This window comes from Chaetodon auriga, chromosome 15 (assembly GCF_051107435.1).
Source record: "Chaetodon auriga isolate fChaAug3 chromosome 15, fChaAug3.hap1, whole genome shotgun sequence".
NCBI lineage: Eukaryota > Metazoa > Chordata > Actinopteri > Chaetodontiformes > Chaetodontidae > Chaetodon > Chaetodon auriga.
The window spans coordinates 16,968,490-16,984,720 of record NC_135088.1 but is presented as its reverse complement, the minus strand read 5'-3'; the positions used below and the strand labels follow the sequence as shown (position 1 = coordinate 16,984,720).

The 16,231-nt window shown below is 41.9% G+C and overlaps 1 protein-coding gene across 5 annotated transcripts in view; it reads right to left on the bottom strand.

The window, feature by feature from the left end:
- Positions 1-8,006: 8,006 nt before the first annotated feature.
- LOC143332512 (roundabout homolog 1-like) overlaps positions 8,007-16,231 on the bottom strand; it is an 83,879-nt gene continuing 75,654 nt past the window's right edge. For 3 of the 5 annotated variants that reach the window (XM_076750059.1, XM_076750058.1, XM_076750062.1), the window contains 10 exons: positions 15,952-16,106; positions 15,423-15,788; positions 15,215-15,334; positions 14,987-15,122; positions 14,140-14,283; positions 13,585-14,033; positions 10,115-10,255; positions 9,798-10,019; positions 9,556-9,710; positions 8,007-9,440 (listed from right to left, as the gene is read on the bottom strand). In XM_076750059.1, coding sequence (XP_076606174.1) covers positions 9,426-9,440; positions 9,556-9,710; positions 9,798-10,019; positions 10,115-10,255; positions 13,585-14,033; positions 14,140-14,283; positions 14,987-15,122; positions 15,215-15,334; positions 15,423-15,788; positions 15,952-16,106 — 1,903 coding nt within the window. In that variant the 3' untranslated portion in view covers positions 8,007-9,425. The remainder of the gene's footprint in view (positions 9,441-9,555; positions 9,711-9,797; positions 10,020-10,114; positions 10,256-13,584; positions 14,034-14,139; positions 14,284-14,986; positions 15,123-15,214; positions 15,335-15,422; positions 15,789-15,951; positions 16,107-16,231) is intronic. The other 2 variants (XM_076750061.1, XM_076750060.1) reach the window with 2 other exon arrangements.

Here is a 16,231-nt window from a genome sequence, read left to right as displayed (position 1 = left end):
AAGCCAGAAGAGACAGTCAATTTTTGAAAGCAGAAGTAAACAATAACATGGGTGATAGCAAAGCACTGCGACTGTGCAGTATCCCCGTATGCTCTGAAAAAAAAAAAAATATGAATGTGAATTTTTACAATTTTGGAACATTTACCTGGGAGATGGGTAAGGCCTATCTGATGATTGGAAAGAATCCGATTCACTGGTGTTCTGTTGCATTAGACCACTGCAAATGTAACGTGAGATGGAGCGAGTCTTCCTGGTATTTGTACTGCTTTGGAAGCGTCGTGTCATCCTTTTCATAAAACGTGTTGATTGATGGTCTTTTTGTTCATATTCATGCCCATGCTGGTTTGGTCATACTGTGAACATTTCCCTCTTGGCAACAGCTGCATAATTAAAAAAAAAAAAAAGAAAGGTTAAAATTTACTGTAATGCCAGAATAGCAGCAAAATATCATTCAGTTGTTAGACTGGCTTTCCTCTGCCATTGTTGCTGAAGTCTGCTGTGTTGGCTGCAAGGTCTGTGAGTGTGACTGGCCAGCGAGCTACCTCTGCAGGTGCTTATGGAGCTTCTTAATTCAGAAATTGTGTCACTTTTTTGATTCACCATTTTCATAAAACTATGAATATTTGAATTTGGTGATGAAATGGCATAATTATGATTTTGCGTTTGCGTTTTGGGGCAGATATTTACTGAATACAAACACCATTTGGATATTTTTGGCATCGTGAGCTTTTGTTTGCATATTACATACTGCCGTTTGTCCAAATCAGGACATACTGCTAATACAGTAGATGGTTTCTAATAAAGCCATTGTGTTATCTGTGGACCACATGACAGCTCTGCACAACAAAAACTAATTTAATCCCAGGAATTAAACACCAGCTACCAAACGTTTGGAAAGACAAGAATGCATAACACTCGCAGATTTGAATTTGAAGAGGACTGAATTTGAAGATTGTTGGCTTGCCTTGTGCTGCACGGTCTCACTTGGTGGGGAGGAAGGTAGTGTTCACTGGAGAACCATTGCTAAGAATAATATGTTATATTCCAATATAATAACTTCATGTGAAGGTGCAATAGGTGCAATGCACAGTGTGGGACACCCTGTCGATGTTTGTATCTTGAGACAGACAGGATCAGGATTCTCTGCAGATACTGAGCAGACAGGAGGCATCATGTGCAATCCACCATTTAAGCTTTAAATCCAACTGTTTGGGTCTGAAGCAGTGCTGTGGGGACAGAAGAACTGGTATTGTGTAGCCAATTCTCTACTCCCTTGGACACAATTTGGCTGCCCTGACCAGACTCACTCCCCCGCACACTCCCAACACCACATCTTGATCAGGCTCCTCCTCATTTACACAGCTTGTAGTACATGTGAATTTAATGGAAGAACGGAAGTACACAGCCAAGCCCACAGAGCCCAATTATGAGGCTACACCTGCATTCACAGAGTTACAGTTCCTTCATCTAAAGTTAATGTACTGGACCTGTAATGGTGTGGTCACTTCACGGGGTGTTGTGGTTTTGGCTGGATGAAAAAGCAGTTTCCTGTGACTGTTATTTACTGCTGAGATATTTTTTTTTCAGCACTCAAGGGAACAATTTGGCCTCAAACTGCTTTTCACTTCTTTGAACATTGATACAAAAGACAGGAAAATATTTGCGATGGCCATCCTTTATCTGCGGAAAGCACTCCAAGTAATAATGACAATAAAGCACAGGGGACCATATTAATTCAATCAGTTCAGTTGTTTGGTTTAGAACTATTAAAAGGACACAATTTTAGTGTCAGTATCTGAATGATAGTGTGTTAATGTGAGAAAGCAAGCAGGAACTAGTGTCTTTATTTCATTTACTTCATCATTTGTAAGTATTCAACTGCCTAAAAGTGAAAGACGTTAATATTTAAGATGGTTTTTGGTGGTTTGGAGCCCAACGAAAGACAGGGTGCAAGAAACCACTCTGTTTAACGAGTGAAACTGAAATGATATGAGTAATGACAGGCTGCATTTCACATGAACAAAATCAGCCTCACACAATTCAGACAGTACTCATATTGACTCAAGATACAACAGCATGCAAAATTACAAACATATTTACATAGAGGATTTTTCTAAGTGCCACCATCCGACTGTGGAGCCAGTTTTAGACGTAAGAAATGTCAGAATCATACATTTTCGTAGGTTTCGAAGTCAGTGTGATTAAATAGCCTGTAAAGCTCCATTGTATATTTTGAAACATGACCAACATTATGAATTGCAAAGCAGGTTGTTATGTTTCATGGTGCGAGGCTCAGGCAAGAAACCGAACTACATTCATTACACTGTATTTTGTTCAGCCTTTTAAAACTGCACATAACAACCCGAGTTTACATGAAGCACACAGAATGCTATGTGAGCTGCTGTGATGTCTTACTCTGCATATATTCATTAGTGCTGCTTTAAGGAAAGAAGAAAGGGAAACATCCACTCTCTTTCCTATTTTTTCTTTTAAATCCCAATACTGCATAACTTCATGAAACTTTCCCAACATGCAGTGAGCAGCTTTTTCAATATGTTTATGTGTAACACTGCCTTCAAAGGCTAATTTCTGACTCATGACATTTTGGCTAATTGCTCCATCGGAACAGCGTGGTGGTTAATGTGCACCCCACCTGAGACCGCTGGTCCCGCTCTATGGCTCCACTGCCCTGAGGGTGAGCTAAAGGCCAGTGGTCTCCTGGCCTTTAGCTCCCACAGTGACCAATTAATTTTCATCTTGTTCACCCTGATGCTTCATCTACTTCCTTTATGTTACCACTTCACGTCGTGCCACTGACATGATGATGCGAAGGCGTCTCCTGGAGGTTCCTGATGGCATTGAAGTAAATACAGAAAGGATGTTTGCATGCTGATACTGATATATATCTTTGTCCATACCTGCTCTCAATCATATATTCAGACACAGTCTTTGGGTCTCTTTGGAGACTGCTTAATCCTGGAACCAAGATCTAGCTCCAGTTGCTGAGAAGCTCCCCTGGAGAGTGGAGTGGCGCTCTTGTAGTTTAGCCTTTCTAGTTAGGACAGATTGTCTCTGCACTGTTGCTCAAAGTTTTCTTCAACAAACTTGACTTGACAATTTGTCTGCTGATGTTTTCATGCGAATCTCATTGAGCCGGCGCAAGATCCCTCAAGCCGATCCGAAAACAATCCCAAGTAAAATAACAGCCAGTGCATTTACTGTCAAGTTGTTAGGTTTTAAAAAAAAAGTCTCAGATTTAATTCAAAATCAAATTACGCTGAGACAACAACACCTGCCGGCCAGGTTTTACTCAAAGCCGCTTCTACCACTCCAAAATGTGACTTTTTTATTGTTGCTTCACTTGGAAGTTTAATATTCACTGTGACTGAGTTTGGCACTGGGAGGCTGTTTTCACATTCATCTGCTGAAGGGGAAAAGTTTCTCTGCACTCACCTTACACACTCATAATGAGAATGAACTTTTCAGTGCAGTCAAAGGCACCTTTGGTCCAGTAGTTAGATGAGGAGTATGGGGATGTTCATAGATTCTGGATTTTGCAATGAGGGAGAAGGGGAATATTTCTTTATCAGACATCAATAATTATTTAAAGCAGATTATTTTTCATTAATCTCTAAAATGTAGGGATGGGATTTTTACAAACAGTGAATAAAAAACAAACCACACACTGATGTCATGGTGGATTTTATTGGCTGCATTTAACCGATACAATATCACAACTAATAAAACTCTCCACATCGTCTTACCCTCAAAATGCATGCGTACTTTCTGTAAATCCTAAAACGTTTTGTAAGGCATTCTGTCTTTCATTTTGTGCCATAATGTACTTGTGAGTGACTTTGAATTGCTTTTTTTCTATTTTGTTACAGCCTTCATTGTCCCAGAAAATCTTATCTCAAAATCTTTCTGAGTCACTGTCAGCATGTGTGCACTCTAAAAGTTGCCCCCTCTCTCCTGATGCCAGATAAGGCCATGGCATCATCCTTTTTGCCTTGAGTGCAGCTTTTGACAACTTAGCATTCCCTTCTCATCTGCCGCAGTAATTCCTCTCTTGGCATCGTAGGACACATCCTCCCCTGGTTCGCAGTCAACTTTTATAGTGACAGACAGTGATATATCTCCATAAACAAATCTGAATTTATCGCTGATGGATCGAGCTCCACCCCACCACCAGATTCATTATCTCTGACACCTCCTAATTCCTCACCAACTGCTGCTTTAAGAGAAAGTAATCTTTCTCAAACACAACTGCAATAAATTTGAAATCATAAATTTGCACTCATTACTTCTGCCCCCCTCCACTCATAATGTCTCACTCAACACCACTGTCACCTCCTCCCCGAGTTCTTAACTTTAGTGCCCTCCTCGCCTCAGAGGCTGTCAATGACGTGGGAAAACATTGCCGCTCAGAGCTGAAATACGCTGCCTATCTCTGCCACCACCTGTTTATTTCACTGCTGTGAAGCTAATCAATGTCTTCATCACCCCCAGACTTCTTTCCTGCAACAGTGCCTTCTGCACATCCTCAATAAACCTCATTATGTTGAAAATCCTATTACCTGAGCGACTGCTGCATGAACCAGTTCAAGAGGCCAAAGTGTGCCAGTTCAACAAAAGCAGAATAATATTTTGGATTATGTTTACATTCGGCATTTGGTGTGTGAGTAAATTGAACATCTACATGGCATATGGTGCGGTTCAGCTGGTAGGTCAGAGGAGACATATTCATTCATAGTGCAGCACTCAGCCATACTGTCTCTATAGATCTGTCCACTTTATGTGGAGTTGTTCAGGGTTGACAGCCATCAGTTTCACTTTTTCTGTCAGCCTCTCTTGCAATTCCGCCACATTTGCCCTAGCTGTCATGGCCGGCTCTTTGTCAACAGATTGCAGAGAATCTGCTGGATAAACACCACAAAATTGAAAATGAAACTTGGCAGCACACACAGGCATGCACAAGCGCGCGCACACACAGTATCTTAGAAACCAAGGCAAACACTTGTGAATAACCTACTGTAGACAGTTGTCCTTGAATAGGAAAAAAAAGAGAGAAAAAGAAATAGATGGGGATGAAGGCAGCCATTCATGGTGTTGAAAAGTAGAAGAAAACAGCATTACTCATGGAAGTGAATCTTGCTCTAATTCTATTTGGTTACAATCAAGTTGTTGGAATAATTCATGAAGAAGCTGGTTGCATGAATGACTCAGTAAACATGATGGGGAAAACATTAAATATTGCATATTCAAGTTTCCATTTACGTTATGCCCATTTTCAACATGTTTTGGAAACAATGAAGAGGTTGAAAACCTGTTAAAAATAGAGGATTAAAAAAAAAGAAAGAAATTTCATTCAGGGTCAGTGATGTTGATTAGAGTGGACATTACCTTTCACGACATGAGTTAAAAATCACCCACCATTTAGTCACGGCAATCACATCACTCAAGCTTGAAATGTTAATTGGACAAAAAAGGTGGATCACACTGTGTCGTAGCTGACGGCTGTAAAGGAGGTCAGCCTGTTTGCACAAGTGGAACGCACACAAGCTCTCACAGGTTTCATTGAAAATAGCCTTCGTGCTTCTCATCGACTATAAATGGGCAAACATCATGAACGCAGCCATCATTTATTCATTGTGAAAGGGAATAAAATGTCAGCAATTGTATGTGAGAATCGCATGTGTGCATGTTTCACATTATGTGTAGTGTTTAGTGCCTCCTTGGCTCATTGTGTGCAATCAATATAAAATTCCATTAAATAAACCTCCTGTGGCTTATAAAGTTCTTCCAAATGACGCTCCTCAATACAACCATTGTAAAATGAATTTTTAGTTGATACTGTACATTTAGTCTCTATGTACTTACTGTCACGCAGCAGGTGCGTGAGAACAGCTGATAGACTGAACAAACTGTGGAAAGGTACATACTTTTGTTTGAAGTGACTTGAGTTATGTGGGTCGTTGTGGATCAGTGAGCCTACAGGAGGGCTTGTGAAATAAACTCGATGTTTGTGATTCTGGGTTTAAAAATGCTCCTCATTGCACATTATTTCATTCTGTTCACACAAACTTTTTCAGGTTCTGTTGTGTTGATGTTGAAGTAGTTATGAGGACTGAACTGGTACTTCATTGAGATGCATGATTGGAAAAGTACTGAGATAAACTGTTTCTAGGTTGAGTTGAATATTGGATTGTAAGAAGGTTGTATTGCGTGATAAGTGCTCATACACTGACAGACTGACAAGTTAAACCTGCAATAACATTTTTTTTTGGCCACTTGAAGCCAGCAGACATGGAGAAACAGCAGCATTTATTGGACGTTTCACTCTCCCTCTGCCTCTGTTTTTAGTTTCCACCAGCTCCCGGAGGACATATCTAACTCTTCATTTGTTCAATGCTGCACATGCAACAGCTAGTTGTTAGCTTTGTCTCTTGTTTGGTGCTTGGCATATAGCATACAGGGGGGTTTTGATGATGGTAAGAGCAGTAAAAGTGATTACATAAAAGCCAGTCACAGTCACATTTGGGTGAAATCAGAGGGAGCCAGACTGAAGTAAAACTGACATTAAGGGCCACAAAAGTCACAATACTTTCTCACCTTGCCTATCCCTGCTGAGTGGAGCTGGTTCAGAATCAGCCTTGCTTATGAATGAATGTGTTCAGTATAATTATGAAACCACTGTAATTATTTGTGGATGATGCACCACTCACTGTGTGAGTCGTGGGATAGTCAACCCAACACTCACTGAAAGACGTGTGAAAGACTTTATTTCTTTCAACAGCACACAGCTGCTTTGTTGATGAGGGTAGATAAGTGAGGTTAATTAAACAGCATGTCTCATCGCACGCCTGTCTTCCTCATCCACCTCCCCTCACAACCACAGAATGGGACGGCTTTACCTGTGGGACGAACTCGAAGACGTTCAGCCAAACCTGGTGACAGCTGGAAATCAGGAGCTGAACTAAAACAACATGAATGAACAAATATCTTTGAAGATGTTTTAATTAGAAATAATTGTAAAAATTGTAACTTTTCCCACCTCAATCTATAAGGCTCTAAGAATGGCTGGAATTTTGGAATCAATTTAAATTTCATTTGCTTTTAAACATGCGTCATGGTCTAAATGGCTGAGGGATACTTGATAAATATTTCCCTTGATGTAACTCATTTCTCATTCTTTGCCCAAACCGAATCCATTCAGTGATGTTTCTTATATCATAAACGTAGTGGAGTGAATATAATACACAAGTCCTTGAAGGAAAAAAGTTTTTTTTAAATGAAATTCTGTAGGTGCTGTACTTGTGTCATTTGTTGAATCTTTCCAAGGTCTTAAAGAAAAAAAAAAAAAGCCTTATCCAGGTTTTCACTTGCTCTTGAGAAGCTGAGATGAGTGTTTCTGTGTGGCATGAGTTTTCAGGAAAAAGGACAAGGGAACACAGTATTCATCAGGGTTCCAAGTTCAAGTTCAAACTTTAAAAAAAACACCTTTTGTAGGAGCCCTATCACCTGCAAATTATGTTTATATACAATTTGCAACAGCAGATAGATTTTGATGTGTGATGCTGACTGAATTTCATTTTCTATGAACATAATGAGGAAGTGTTAATTAACACATGTGGCAAGTGGACACTGAATGCATGTTTTTCATGTATTTCATTTGTTGCATCATGCAATGTACGACCCACTCATTGCAACTACAGGATTAGTCAGCTTTTTCATGGTTATGTTTAGGCACTGACAGCGCTTGGTTAATGTTACTGATAGAACATGGTTTACTTTATTACAGAAAAAGTCAGCAACAATCATGATCTTTGCTTAAGTCTTACCAAAGCGCTTTTGTTGCCTGAACCTAACCTCAGTCGTGTCACAGTCCTGCACGTTGTACACCTGCCATCCAACAGAACCATCTCTCTGCCAGGTCCATAAAATGTAGCGTTTCATTCAGTCAAACAAACCTGGTGAACCTAGGCAGCGAACGTGTTTGTCAGCACAATGTAATTATCAATTAGCTGTATGTCAACATAATTTCCAGACGACAGGGTAGTTTGTATGAGTGAAATGAGGGAAATTTGTCTGTGAAGATTTTCAGATTGTCAGGTTTTTGCTCTTTCTGATTATTTGGTTGAGAATCAGTGTTTCATTTGAAATTGCAAAGAGGATATTCAATATACTAACAGGTTAAAAGAATGAGTTAAAAGATTATTTCTTGTTGTTGCTTAAGGAACAGCAATATTTATTCAAACAGAGTAGTTAAAGTGACATATTAGTTCCATATATAACTTACAGAATAGGGCTGGACAATATGACCAAAATCTATAGCACAATGTAAATTTAACTTTAGAATTATAAACAAGTATATAAGTAATATATACAACTTTCTCGTTTTTCTTGTACTGGCTTCCTGATATTTGTCCAGTTTAAGGTTTTGGAAATAAAATAATTTGGAATAAATTATATTGTTTGACAGTTGCTGTATGGGTGAAATTAGGTCTTTAATTAAATGAAGCATTTTGTCCAGCCTTACTCCAGAAGTTATGGCCAAGGTAAAGGGAACACAGGACTAAATGAAATGGACTCAAAACAATAAATGGGACCAGTTCATGACCAGGTTTTTCATCATCCCAACAGGGGGACAAAGCAGTCAAGATGTTAAGTATAACCTCCTACAGGTGAATCTGCATGCAATTCTTTCAGTACACACAACAGATAGCTCAAATCTGAATGAAAGCAGCTCAAATGTACGCAACTGTATGCACAATCACAATCAACAATCACTTTCTCAGCCTGAAGTGAACTGAAATGATTAACAAGACTCCAAAGACTGATTTCCTCCAGACTGAAATCCATATAATAATGACAGAATAAAATTAATTGATTGTGCTTTTATAACCAAAGTAGAACAAATAATACAAAGACAAGATGTACATCACTTATAAAACATTAACACTGTTATATAAAATTTGAATTTGAAGCACTTCTGTGGCAGTAAACAATTTCAAGAATTTACAAGATGGCTGGTAATGGCTGAATGACAATTACAGTAAAATAACAAGACAACTGACAAGCAAAGATCATGTATGGACCGCATCAAGCAGTCGCCATGGACAATATTTGTGTAGACACTCACAACCGCCATCAAATGTGCATTCATCTTACTTTTCTGAGCGACCAGTGGTTCAAGCTCCACGAAGCAGGTCACCCCAAAAGCAAACATTAAACAGTGCATCAAACTGAAGTCCACAGACTTACACATGAGAGCACTTTTTTTTTTTTCTTTTTTCCAACACCTAATGAGAAATTTGAAATAGAAAACAACAGCATGTATTGCGCAGTCCTTTTCCATATCATAACGGTCAAAGTCCTTCGTCTGAAGCAACTGTAGGAAATTCCTTATGTGCTCACATTGCTTCTTAGCTTCTCAGGAACTGTGAAAACAAAATAGCGTCACGTTTGTCTCCTTGCACACACACAATAAAAGGCAAATGAAAATAACATCAAATAGCTAACAGAATTTTATCTGGATTTCTGCTTTGGAATTACCTCTTCCATTTGTCCTGTGGATGCCACCTGTCCTCTCTGTTTGGTCCTTGAGTCTCCACATGACATAAAGCTGGATGAATTAGTACCATCAGGCTCCCTCTGAGCTTGACCTGATGGGAAAGAGGGACGACTGTACAGAAAGATGTCCCCAAATTCTGAAGGAGAGACAAGAAAGAAACGATTTCAGTCGTCGAGTCACTCAATCACTTATTAAATAGTGTAAAATCGAATCCATCCAGTGCCTGAGTGCTGTCGGCTTTTGCTGCTTCCTTTTCCTCCGAGCGGAGTCTTGTGCTTGTCCTGGCTCTCTCTCTGCTCACATGCAGCCTCCTTGACTCTATGAGTCCCAGTGCTGCCTCGTCGACCCCGGGCCTCCCCAGAGCCCATCCGAGGCAGCGTGGCCCCCCTCACTTTGTAGTCACCGTGGGACATCTGGCCGGAGAAACTCAGAGGCATGCAAGAGTCTGGGGACGCAGTGGAGCACAGAGATCCAACGGTTAGATTAATTGGCTGATAAACAGGAGTAAATCTCTCGTCTCATTCTTGGCTCAGTCTTTACCATCATTGAAGACATCTTTTGGTTGGTAGCCCTGTTGACCAGACTGGTTCTGTTTATGCCGCCTGGGCCTTTTATGTGTTATTGCAGGACTCATGTTGCTGTCTGTAGACATGGGGCTGCTGGGTCGCTGGTGCCGCCGACCTGAAATCATCACTCAGGTTTAGCACAAATACTTAATTTTTTAATCACATAAAATCTTACATATTAATAGTAAAGAGTAAATACTGATGCAGTCATTTTATGGGTCTTGCACTTGGGAATATTAGTCTTAAGAAATAATTTCTAAGGAAACTAACCAATTGAACTAATTATCCCTGTCTGATTCTTCATGGAAACCAATCATTTTTCAAATCGTTGGCTGATAGTAGGGATGTAATGATATATACCAAATCTTGTGATATCGCAATAAAAATATGTCTCAATGCTGTCATGGGACTGTGACGCTATCTATTGTGACATTAAATGGTTATTTACTATCTCTTTTTGTTTGAACAGCAGAGGGCGCAATCATAGTAGCCAAGAAGACAAACTCTGGATGTCCTTTACGTGCAAGCCAAGCGCTGCTGAGAACAAACCCAAGGAGAAAATGACGGTTGAACGTGCCAGTAATGAAAAAGAGATTGAAGATGCTCCATCGACTTGCAAATACACTACGGGAAAGACATCAAACACGACAAGCCATTTGGCACATCACCACCCAGAGATGCTCAAATCACAACAACAACATACTGTGAGAAAAAGGAGACTGAAAGAAGCATTTGGAGCCGTGTTTTCCCCATAAGAGTGTGAGAGCTGAGCTAATAACACGATGCATTGGTGAGTATATAGCCAAAGACTTTCAGCCATTTTCTGTGGTCAGCAACAATGGATTCCAGAGGTTAGTGAACATGCTGGAGCCAAAGTATACAATTCCATCGAGGCCACACTTTTGTCGCACAGGGACGGCAGGTCTGTATCAAGAGACAAAAATTAAAATGACAGACTCAAAGAAGCAAAGTGCATGTCAATGACCACAGACAGGTGGACTTCAGAGCTACCCAGAGCTAAGTTACAGTCACAGCTCGTGTCATGAGCAGATGGATAATCAAAAATGCTGTCCTACAGATGTGGCCTCTTTTTCCAGTCACACACTGGACTCAACATAGCTGAGGTTTTGAAATCTGCTGTTTTGGAGTGGGAGCTCGACATGAAGAATAACGCTATCATGTAGTGGTGAGAGAGAACAGACTGTCCCCACACATAAAAGTGTTTTGTACACACTTTAAACCTCGCTTCACCAGCAGGTTTGAATGTGGGCTGCACCAGCCGTCTGCTTGGTTGAGTGAGGGTTAGCAGCATTTTTCACCAGATCTCAACTACCACAGCTGAGCTGACCACCAAACAGAGGCTGTTAAACCTGCCGGTACATAAACTGATGCTGGATGTGGTCACCAGATGGAACAGTTCTTTTCATTATTTCATAAAAGGACTGCTACTGACTGCTGCATTGTTTCTGTTTTGAAATTGCACATGGTTCAATCATTTATTGCAATTCGTGCCAATTTTTTTGCACATGCTGGCACACCTGAGCAGCACACTCCTGTTTGGCCATTTTTCCTTGATGTCTGCGCTTCTACCACAGGTAAGTAGGCTGCATAGTTAAATATTATCTGTTTCAATTATGTTTATTTTTTGTACTATGCTGTTCCTGTATCTGACTTCCAGCCATGCTTTGTGCAGCTTGATGCAGCTTCTTCTGGGACGCTTCTAGGACACGCTGCAGCACCTCTGGTGGTATCTCAAGCATTGTCTAAGAATGGCCACAATCAGCTCTAGCTGCTGTGTCGCGGCCGTAACGTAATGCTGGCTGCCAGCCAAATGTTGCCCACTGTGGCTCACTTCACAGAACTCCAGCTCTTCAGGGATGTAGCGTTTTCCAAGCATGCAACCCTTTTCCCATCAAATTCCCAGTATGAACCTTTCACCAGAGTCCACGAGACAAACTGTTTTTACTCTGTCTCATCACGAGAGCAGAGTTAGCTTCCATTCATGAAGCAGCCGAGGAGAGTGTGAAGAGACACACCTCCTGTGGCATAACCTCATCAGCACCAAGATGCTTGCTCCAGAAAGAGCGCACTGCATGCAGCCACTGCAGCACCTCTTACTCCTCGCCAGCTGCCGTGGTGTCCTCCTCTGTGGACTGTGGCGCACCGCCCTGGTAAGAACTGGCAGCCAATGTGCAGCTAGTCCAACCTGCCCGCCAAGACACCTCACAAACAAAGCCAGCGTCATTGGCAATGACAGGATGCAGGGTACGTGTGTCTCAATACAGCTGAGCAAAGGAAAGACAACAGCCCCTTTCAGGGCCACACACTTTTCCTTAAAGAGCTATTTCCTCTCCACTTATGCTCCCACTGAGCATTTTGCTGCTTCTTTCACACAGACACTGGCTCCCCACACAAAACAGAGGCTCGCCGCCAAAGTCACACATGGTGTGGCGGGCACAGCCTGGTTATATCCTCACATTCCCATCAGTACATCCTCAGTTAAAATGTGTACTAGTGACCTTAAAGAATTATTACTCCAGAGATAGAGATAACAGCCTTGACAGCAGAGCTTGCGGTGCTTCCAGGGAAGGACACAATCTCTCACGTCCCTCCAGGACAGGAGAACAAGGGGTTTTATTCCCGTTATTTTCTCACACCAAACAAAACAAGCAGGATAGGACATGCCACTGTTCAACAAGTATATTATGAAGGGGCTCCCTCTACAATTAAATGTATGCTTCAGTCATTTCTATGGAGAGACATTGGTTTTGCACAGTCAGATGACAAAAACCTGTTGTGAACTCCAAAGTGGGATTTACCGCTGGAGCACATCAGCTAAGAGAGGGAGTGACCTATGTGCACTATTGGTCTCACTGTCCTGCTTCTCTATTAGAGAGGACAGGAGGGGGGCAGAAGAAGCGTCTCACCATCTCTGGCCATTGCACATTTTTTCTCAGGATGTTTTATGAAAAGCAAACATCCAGGTCTCATATACTGTACATGAGGACCTGAAAGAGGCAACTGTACAGTGTAGAGTGGTGGGAAAGATAAACTTCATGACTGAGCATAGGCACGTGGATAAGCAACAGCTCCTAAAAGGCTAAGCCTATACTCGCTGAATCCGGAGTTACACTACATAACTAAAATTCTTTCACTAAACACTGAAATGTCTTCCCAACTGTAAAATTATATGCAAATTCATGAACAAATGAGTAATTTCACTACAAAATGTTGTGCCAATCCATCTGGCAGATATCAAGCTATTTCACTGAATAAAACAAAACTTGGGCCTAATGTTGGCACTAGCAGAAAAGTCAAGGGATCACTTCAATTCAGCACTGTAGACTAGTTGTCTTGACACAGGTATCCCTAGAGCCATGGCACTGCTGTAACTCACACATATGAACACAAAATAAAACCTTTCCTCCCCACAAGCCTTCTCACCTGACTCGTCTGGGTATCTGCACATGCGTAGGCCTACAATGTCTCGCGAGGAAGCTACTGCCTGGTTGAAATCGCCGTCTGTGAAGAAGGATCCCTCCGAGGTGCTGACAACACTGGACCTGCCTGATGAGATGTTGTCATCAGATGCTGAGCCCCAGCTGTTAACCATGGACCCTGTGACTGATCTGTCCAGATCCGCGGTGCTGGAGGCTGGGGTCTGCTCCAGTCCATGGAGGAGCAGCTTGTGTGGCAAGGGGTGGTGCAGCTGGTGTTTGTGCTTCTGCCGGTTATGGTCTTGGCTGAAGTGACTTTCAGCGAGCTCCGCGTCTGTCTCCTCCTCTGCCTCCTCCTCATCCTCCTCTTCCTGCCCGTCAGTGTCCATGCATGAGGGTATGGAGCTGTAGGTGTGTGTTGGGGAAAGAGGGCGAGGGTGGCCTGTGATGTGTTGGCTGGAAAGTGCATTTAAAAAAATCTGTGCAGTCTTGTCACAACAAAAAAATGTGTAGTCAGTTAAAAACTGTTAAATGCAGCGTCAGGAAGGTTTAATATGGTTACCTGAGGTGCTCAGTTCCATCATGCTGGTCTCCCTGTGGTGGTGTGATAGGTGGATGACTATAGGACACTTCAGTAGGGGATGAGGCTGCTCCTCTAACTGGTGGAGTAGGGCAGCCTTCTATTCTCTGCTCTGGATCAAAGCTGCTAAGAAAAGGACAACTGACATAAGGTAATGGCCAAAGGAACAAGGGGTGCTGAAAGTCCTGACATATTAGTCACAGCCCATTACACATCAATGCGAATCCCTCCGTTCTCCACCAAACACAAATTTCCATCACAGAAAAACCTACAAAGATGAACAACATACTTTCTGCACCATCTGTTCCGCAGTGCCTCTCTTGAACGCAAGCTTTTTTCTGATCTGTTCATTGTACATTTCATTAAGTAATTTCAATTATATAAAACCTGCTGTCATAGTACATGGCTTTCTGAAATTGTATAAGTAGTTTTATACTGGCAGTAACAATACAGCCATGTTTTGGCAGGTTTGTAGGCAGCCGCATACCTCCTATTGCGCTCATATGAGTCTGATAACTTTATCACATTTTTTTCAGTCAGCTTAATGTGGTGGGCAACAGTTTCCATGATATGCAATACCTGTAATTTAACATGGCAGGTTGAGCAGTATGGCTATTTTTATCTTGTGCAGAAATGAAGCAATACATTTGGTGCATATTTTAAGCCATTTTGAAGGGCACAAATATTTCTTTCAAGTTCCAACTTCAACACTACCAATGAAGGAGCTATGCTTGTGTGTGTGTGTGTGTGTGTGTGTGTGTGTGTGTGTGTGTGTGTGTGTGTACAAGCACATGCATGTATTGTTCCTTTGCCATCTCCTTTGGTATACCTCCTTTCCATAGGTAGACTGTACTCATCACAGTCACAGGCATTAGCATGAGGGGGAGATAGGGCTTCTCCCCAGTTTACAGCATTATGTTTTGGGATCTTTGGGGCCCGCGTTCCTTTCTTTTGGTTTTGACTCCCTGGGAAATGAGAAGAAAACCTCAAGGTAAACACAGACATATGGTTTGCCTCATTTAAATTCACCACTGTGCCGTGTAGCTGTTGGCCTTACCTGAGGTGCTGTTGCTGCCTCTGTCTGAGCTGTGGTGTGAGCCTCCTGTGCTGTGATCCCGGGTCTGGTTGTAGGGGATAGTTTTAGGATGGATCATTCCCTCGCTTCCTTGCAAATGATCTGAAGACAAAGAAGCAAGCAAATTTGCAAAACCTTTCTTATTTTTATATAACGGGTGTAAAGCAAACCAGATTCAATCATATTTTACCTTTATTTAGCATGTTTTGCTCAATTATGTTGTACTGCATCTGTGCTGCCATCTCCTTTGGTATTGGAGGCAAGTTGGGGGGCTGTTTCCAGCAGGGCATGTCCAGAGGCTCTGCTATAGTGCCGCTGGTGGCTGCCTTATTCTTAATGCTGGCCTGAATGAGCTGTGTGGTGGCATATGGGATGGGTTCATATGTGGCTGCTGAATCTCCGCCTGGACTCACATAGCACAAGTTAGAGTTTGTGAATGTTTTAATCTCATTTAGCTTGTTGGAGAGGTTCACATCGCTGTAAATGGCCGTCTCAGAACCAAGCTGTCCCCCCTGTTTGTTTTCTGGATGGTTTCCATAGTTAGCTATGCAGTCAGCTGAAGGGAACATGAAACAAAGCAGCACATGAACACAGCAATAACACAAGTCACAAAGCTTCAGCACTGCTGAAAGCTGTTTGATTTTTGTTAGATACACAACACATATCTTACAGGCTTCCACAGTATCTGAACAATGACATGAACTCAGTCTTGCACTGACCTGGTCGGCTGTATGTTGTCATATTACTGTCACTGGTGCCATTGCCATTATTGCAGCAGTTGATGCTACAGTCCTTATGATTGGCACATGCATTTGGCCAATTGTCTGGCAGCCAGAGCTGGTTCAGAGGTTCACCCATGCTGAGAAGGCCAGGTCTACAACAAGGAGGACCACAGTGCTGTCAATCACAACCTGATGTTCTTATATTTCGCTGATGAACAAGCATGAGGTGGATGCCTGAGGTTGATCAGTTAGAGCAGGAAGACACCTCCCCCTAGTG